This window comes from Schistocerca serialis, chromosome 7 (genome assembly GCF_023864345.2).
Source record: "Schistocerca serialis cubense isolate TAMUIC-IGC-003099 chromosome 7, iqSchSeri2.2, whole genome shotgun sequence".
NCBI classification, from domain to species: domain Eukaryota; kingdom Metazoa; phylum Arthropoda; class Insecta; order Orthoptera; family Acrididae; genus Schistocerca; species Schistocerca serialis.
The window spans coordinates 289,612,175-289,619,789 of NC_064644.1; the positions used below are offsets into that span (position 1 = coordinate 289,612,175).

The 7,615-nt window shown below is 41.9% G+C and overlaps 1 protein-coding gene across 2 annotated transcripts in view; it reads left to right on the forward strand.

Annotated features, from left to right (window-relative positions):
• The window catches only part of LOC126412143 (probable dolichyl pyrophosphate Glc1Man9GlcNAc2 alpha-1,3-glucosyltransferase), an 85,282-nt gene extending 79,278 nt beyond the window's left edge, over positions 1-6,004 (forward strand). Inside the window, exons 8-10 of one of the 2 annotated variants that reach the window (XM_050081597.1) lie at positions 4,310-4,487; positions 5,101-5,357; positions 5,486-6,004. In XM_050081597.1, coding sequence (XP_049937554.1) covers positions 4,310-4,487; positions 5,101-5,349 — 427 coding nt within the window. In that variant the 3' untranslated portion in view covers positions 5,350-5,357; positions 5,486-6,004. Of the gene's footprint in view, positions 1-4,309; positions 4,488-5,100; positions 5,447-5,485 lie in introns of those variants that run through there. The other variant, XM_050081596.1, reaches the window with a different exon arrangement.
• The last annotated feature ends 1,611 nt before the right edge of the window (positions 6,005-7,615 follow it).

Below are 7,615 nucleotides of genomic sequence, written 5' to 3' on the forward strand. Positions count from 1 at the left end.
TGTCTTTCCTATGCAGCTTGTCAGGCTAATACTACGATAACTACGAGGGTCTGTCCGATCCTTACTCGCATTCGGGAAGACAACGGTTCAATCCTGCATCCGGCCATCCTGATTTAGGTTTTCCATGATTTCCCTAAATCACTCCAGGCAAATTCCAGGATGGTTCCTCTGAAAGTGAAAGTGCACGGCCAACTTCCTTCCCCATCCTTCCCTAATCCGATGAGACCGATGACCTTGCTGTCTGGTCTCCTTCCCCAAAAACAACCCAACAACCCGATCCTTAGCTGGTTTTAAAATTGGGATTAAAATAGATTCCTTCCACAAGTTGGGAAAGTCGCCAGTTATCCAAATTTTATTGAAGAGCTGAAGGAGGACTTCCTTCGACCGTCGGTCCAACTGTTGCAACATGCTGTAGGTTATCAGATTGTTTCCAGGGGTTGTATCGCAAGCAACTGACAATGCAGAATCCAGCTCTTGCAGAGAGAAAGGCTGGGTGTACTCTTCCATGTTGGTGGAACGGAAATCAAGATCAACCTTCTCCTGTGCCTCCCGATGTTGACAGAAGGTGGGATCCCGGCTGGAATCGACCGTAATGGGCTTATATGATTCAGCCATTGTTTGAGCTATATCCCTTGTCGATGTTACAAGAGACCCTTGTATTCTTACAGGTGGTATTGGTGGTCGAGAGTTGTGCCTTGAGATCCTCCTAATGGCTTTCCATACTTTACAAGCGGGTGTGGACCTATTGATAGAATTCAGGAACTGTTGCCAAGACCTCTGCTTACTCTCCAGAATATTCTCCTCACCTTTGCACGCGCCATTAAAAAGTTTGCAAGATTCTCATCTGTAGAGCATCGATTGAATCTGCGCATTGCTGTGCCTGATAGCAAAACGACACTCATTGTTCCACCAAGGGAGATGCCGCTTCCTAGACGTTTTCATAGACTTTGGGATGGATGCATCAGCAGCATGGTGAATCACAGCTGTAATGTGATCCACCCAGTCCTGGGTGCCATCACATTGCTTGAAAGCAGCTAACTGCCTGTAAATCATCCCGTTAGCCTTTTTGGACAACCTTCTTTGTGGCGTTCTTTCAGGATCTGCTACATCAGGTAAATGGATCCAGATAGGGGAATGGTAACTACCATGAAGGTCATTGTCCACTGCCCATTGAGCAGTATCCCCAGGAGCAGGTGAGAAGGGCAGGTGAGCAGGAGGAGAGGTCTATGGAGGTAGACGAACCTGTAGCAGTGCTAAAATGTTTAGCTTGTCCCATGTTCAAAAGTATGAGATCTGTTGTGTGCAGTAGGTCCTCAAGTGCCCGACCCTTTGGGCAAGCAGTGTAAGAACCCCATAGTGCACTGTGTGCATTGAAGTCCCCCAAAAGGAGGAATGGGTGGGGGAGTTCATCAAGAAGATGAGTGAGGACCCCACTGTCAAGATGGTAGGTACAAAGAGCACACAGTGAAGTCAACATGGGCCACTATCCAAACAGCAACCACTTGTAGTGTTGTTGGGGAATAGGTGAGGAGTCAAAAGTGTCCTTTATGAACACTGCAACCCCACCTTTTGCCCTATCACCAGTAAGGTCATCTTTTCTGTAAAGGTGATAGCCTCCAAGTACAGGTGTCTCACTCTCTTTGAAATGAGTCTCTTGAAGGCAAAGGCAAAAGGGTCTGTCCTGTACAAGAAGTCTCAATTATTCCAAATGAGTCCTGTATCCATTGATATTCCGTTGGAGTATGGGAGCCATTTCATCAATGTGGTCTTGATTTACCTCTTTCTTTGCGCTGAGGTGATGAGGCGCTTGTAGAGCAAGGCGAAGTGATAGGACTGACTGGGTCTGGTGATGAGGCATCAAAATCCATGATGTCTTCTTCATCAGTCAGATGTGCCAGGGTGACGTCTGATGGTGCTCGGGTCAGCTTTCTGACCCGAATGTTGAGTTCCTTTCTCCGCTCCCTTTCCTAGCAAGGATGAGGGGGAAGTAGGGCAGTGAGAGCCACCTTTCTTTGAAGAAAGTTGGCATTGAGAGGCACTCTGCTTTTGGGGTGTCTTCGGGCTATATGCTGTGGAAGCATTACTGGTTTCTTCCATTGTAGCTGTCTGGATCGCTATGTCTTTCAATCGGCTTTGGCACATGCAGGTGCAAGCACAGGTGCTCATGGTAGATAATGGTACACTGGACGTCGTCTGAGTTGAAACGTCAACCTTAATGACAGGTTTCTGCACCAAGGAAGCATAAGAAGTGGCAAAAACAGGGGGTTTCATTGCCTGATAGTCCTTTTTGGCTTCTGCATTGGGGATCTGCTTGGTCGCTTTGATTTCCTGAATTTTGCGTTCCTCTACAAAAACAGGGCAGGCTTGGCTCCAGACTGGGTGGCTCCCAAAGCAGTTAATGCAGACTGCTGGAGACGGACAGTCAGTCCCAGCTTCATGGGCTGCCTTTCCACACTTCCCACAAGTCGCTTCGACTCTGCAACTTTGTGCTTTATGGCCAAAATGCTGGCATTTGAAGCATTGCATAGGGTTAGGTACATAAGGCCGAACCCTAAGTCGGAGGAAACCTGCCATGATGTGTTCAGGTAGTGTTGTAGAATTGAAGATCACAATAAAAGTGGCAATCTTCTCAGTCTCTCCATTGGTCTTGCATGTCCTTTGTTCCACATCTATGATCCCCTGTGGTGTCCATTCTTGTTTCAGTTCAGCAATGTCTATGTCCATAATATCACGGCAGGTTACCACACCTTTGCTGGAGTTAAGGGAGTTATGCAACTCAATAATGATGCCATGCTCACCCAATTTCTGTGACTTCATAAGAAGTTCCACCTGCTTTGCCCGGTTAGTCTCGACAAGCAAGGAAGCATTTCACAACCACTTAATAGACTTCAGGGTACCAGCCAGCCCTTCTAAGCCTTTATGGATATAGAAGGAGGACACTTTTTCAAACGTCCTCTCCTTCCTCTTGATGACTACAAAGTTGTTGTGATTCATAAATCCTTGAGCCCCATTACTGATAACACATTGTGTATCAGGTCTAGCCTCCCTCATTTTTTTTGATGAATGGGTGTGAGAACTCCCAGGTGGTACACCCTTCCCACTGGGAGGAGAAGGAGAAGATTTCGAGGGTTCCATCGCGGTCCCACAAGTAGCTAGGGAAATAAGGGTCCACTCAGACAGAGCCCCGTGTGCCTGAGTAAGCCTTATACAACTGAGGTGCGGTTGGTTCCCCAGAGGTTGCCCGCTAACAACTGTTCCACCTCAACAGCCATGCATCTTATTCCAACCTCATGATCTGGGTGGTCAAGCCAAGATCACCATTCCCTGAGACTCACAACGTTCCACCACCACACTGCACGGTGGTCGCTGAAGCATGCCCATAGCTTACAGTGGCAGGGGACTGGTGGCACTTACCAGTCCCCAGCTCAGGAACCTCGGTGTCACCAAGCCTGTACTCAGCAAACAGATGCTGAGCCCCTGAGGGCGTTTACTCCGAGATGCCTGGATACTTCCCTTGTTGAGAGCCCTTCCTGGCACAAAGTAACAATGCAGACGCGATTGAACAGCAGTATTGATCGTCTAGGCATGGTTGAACTACAGACAATGCGTGCCATGTACCTCCTTCCTGGTTGAATGACTGGAACTGATTGGCTGTCAGACCCCCTCCATCTAATAGACACTGCTCATGCGTGGTTGTTTACATCTTTGTTTATTGACATCTCTGAACAACCAAAGGGACTGTGCCTGTGACACAATATCCACAGTCAACGTCTGTCTTCAGGATTTCTGGGAACTGGAGTGGTGCAAAACTTTTTTTGATGTGTGTATTTTAGCAGTTTCAGCTTTCTCTCATCTCCACTTATTGCCGATAGAAAAACTGACAGATTAGGAGCCATGCACTATGTAAGCAAACAGCAGAGTAAAAAAATGATAAGAGTGTAACTGTATAAGTGCCTTGTTCCAGTAGGCTTTCATCATGTATGTAATTAATGAAATATCTTAGCCTAGATCACTGGTCAATATCAGTATAGTGGTGCTCAGCCCAGCAATAACCACTTTAATCATTATGGTGGAAGCACATTTCCGCTAATGAAAACTGATAATATTTGGTAGTCTAAGGGAGGAAGTAGAGTGGTTTACAATCCACAATGGCCAAACTGAATACCAGTTTCTTGCATTACAACCCAAACCGCTCTAGCCAATGTCTGGTGGAGTGAGAACTTGTGATGCTGTTCATTTTGATTAAAAAGTTGTGATGTAATTTAATTGTTAACAGTTTAAAACTGTAACAAATATCTTTTATTTGCAGCTTGATGGCTGTGGTATGGAAGAAGGAAGCCCAGGCATATCTTCTGCTGGCTGTTGCTGGCCATTACTCTCTTTTTCCATTGATCTTCACTGCAGCCGAGTTGCCAATCAAGATACTACTGCTGCTTATGCATTCAGTGTATTCTTTCTTTAGCCTGTCGGGCTTGTTTGATGTACAGGTAAATCTTGAATTTCCATTTTTGCTCTGAACTTGGATAATATTAAGTAAAAGGTGTTTTCTTGTACTATATCAATGTTGTGAAATAAAGTGTTTTACTGTTTACACAGAAATTTTATGTCAATAGATAGTGTCTGAAAAGGAGGCATGCTATCATTGAAACAGTAACTGAGTAACAGTTTGTCTTTTACAGTACAGAAGTTAATGTTTCTAGGTTTGCATAATGAAAAATGGAGCATATAGTCATTAACAACTACCATAACTTGATTTATTTATTCCACAGAAACGTATGTTTAGCTGCTAAAAAAAAAAAATAAAAATAAAAAAAAAATAAAAAAAAAATCAAATGACATAAAATGCCCTGAATAAATGTGTGTGTGTTTTAACATTCGTATAATTGATGGCGTATTTTGAAATCCTAAATTCTTTTCTTCTGCTCTTCACACACACACACACACACACACACACACACACACACACACACACGTGTACATTTAACTTTCTCATGTGCAATAAAAATTATTCCAAGTTATTTAACATGAGGTTTATTTTTAAGTGTACTGCTGCTAGCATTTGTATATTGAATTAACTGCATGACACTGTACTTTTTACAGGGCATGGAACGCACTTGGGCATTACCACTAATGTCCAAGGCTGAATCAGTCTACCTCCTGGGTTTGTTTCCACTGTTTATATTTGAGACTGTTGTGCACTCACTGCTGAATCTGAAGACATCTCTCCCCTTCCTACCTCTTCTCCTGACTTCAGTTTACTGTTCCATTGGTATTATTTATGCATGGCTGAAATATTACCAACATTTCTTATCCACTAATGAAGTCAATCACAAGCGAAAAGCACACTGACAGTGACTGTAAGTATAAAATAAATAAAGTGCTATCTGCTTGAATGTACATATGCTCAAGTAAAAATTGTCAGTGAGGAAAATCTCAAAGCGATAAATATTGTGTTCATTTTTATCGTTTCATATCTCATTTTCAGTTTATAGTTCACCCCACTACTAAATAACATCAAAGCATTCCTGATGACAGCATGGTGTGTAAGTTGAAGTGTTTACTTGACCTGGATACAACAGAAAATGTAGCATGCATCTTGTCATAACCATTTAATGCCTTTAATACCTTCAAGTGAAGCACAAGCCATAGCTTATCACATATAATAGTAGTGCAGAACTAACGCTCTTTTACGTTCTGGTCAGCAGTCGAAGCTTGCATTAAACTGTTCTTTATTTGCTTCTTTGTTATATTTCTTGCACTTTCTACTACCTAAAAAACATATTTTTACCTGGTCTTTCTATAACTGGGTCAAACTACTTACGTAACCAGCATGTATGCATTCATATTCGCATTCTTATAGATCACATAAAAAAGCAACTTCAGGAGTGCGAAACAAGTAAGGGCTTAAACTAACAGAAATACAGGTGTCAGAAATTAATTCTGTATGATTTATTACTAATTAACTGTCATTAAATTGCTACATTCCACTTGCTCTCGCATAGGCAATAAATGTATATAAAATCATTAGGGAAGCCACTTCTTTGAAAAAACTTGCTGCTGCTTCTGTTATAGTAAACAAATACTGTTTTCTACTGCTTCATACTTAATAACTACATGAACAAAATTGAAAAGGATAGATCACTACTCACTTTAAAGATGACATGTTAAGTTGTAGGCAGACACAACGAAAAGACTTTTATACATTGAGCTTTCAGCCAAAGCTTTCTTCAAATAAGCAGGCCTGCTTCACACAAGCAGGCAGACCCTACGCACACATGACTGCTGTCTTGGCTGCTGTAGCCAGAGGGAGGGATCATGGGTGTGACAGGTGTGTCTGATTATGTGACTGTGTGTGTATTTTCTTTTCTGAAGAAAGCTTTGGCTGAAAGCTTAATGTGTGTCAGTCTTTTTGTTGTGCCTGTCTGCAGCTCAACGTCTCATCTCGATTGTGTAGAAATCTATCCTTTTCAACATTTTTGATTTTTCAACCTGGCCTTTCCATTGTTTAATATTTACATGACTATACCAATGGATATCAAAGAATACAATTACCTGTGTATTAAAAGAATAGGAGGTATTTACAATGACTATCTGTACTTGCTGGCACAAGATTTTTTGTACCATTGCTTCTAATTTACATACTGATGTGATGTGTCATTGTTGGTCCTTAAAAAAAAAAAAAAAAAAAAAAAAAAAAAAAAAAAAAAAAAAAAATCTTAATTTCTCGAATCCTATCTGCAGGCAGCTTGCTAAAGAACATTGCTCTAATGTGTTGCCAGAAGTGTTTGAGTCTTTTGCATTAAAGATTTCTTGCGAAAAGTTTTGCACCACCTTCTTGAATTACATAGTTCATGTTTTGATCAGATACTTTTTTCCCAATACTTTTTCAAGAAGAGGGAAGAACTATGTAGATTCACCTGTGTAATGGATGTAAAAGTGGACCTGCTTCCTCAGTGCAGTCCATTAAGAGCCCACTATGTCTCCAGAAGTGAATGGTGCAGAACAGCCTGTGTACACTCTTCGGTCTGTTGACATGCCTCAAAGGGTCATTTAGAATTTAAAGCACGTAATGTGTCACTTTATAACAAGAAGGGTTATTAGTATTGAAAGTTACCTGCTGAATTGTTATACTCCACAAAATTTGAACATTCATCCGCAATTGTGAGACACAAAAACATGGAAGATCTATTTCATAGTTGTTACTCATGGTAATCATTCCAGCTGATGACTATCTACAAATTACGGCTCTATAGGTGCTCAAAGAAGAATGAAACAAAACTGTGTCTCATCTTTTTGGAGGCAAATAGAAGGAATGTGCTGACCTAGACAGTACACAACTGTCTCTCCATAATCAGTTTAGTCTCTAGGCATTATGTCAACAATACAAAAATCTTGTAGCACCGAGAAATTTGAAGGATGTGGGCAAGTGAACTCCTGAAACAGTACCTGGATCAGTGGCCTCAGGTTCTCTTCACCAAGTGCAAGATTCTTCTGAAACCTGATCATCATCATAGGACATTGTGTAGGTGGCAAGGTACCAAAACACATCTCCAGGCAAGCAGTTCCATAGGTTCAGCAGAGAGGTGGTTTGGGTTTGTATCATTTACAGACGTCA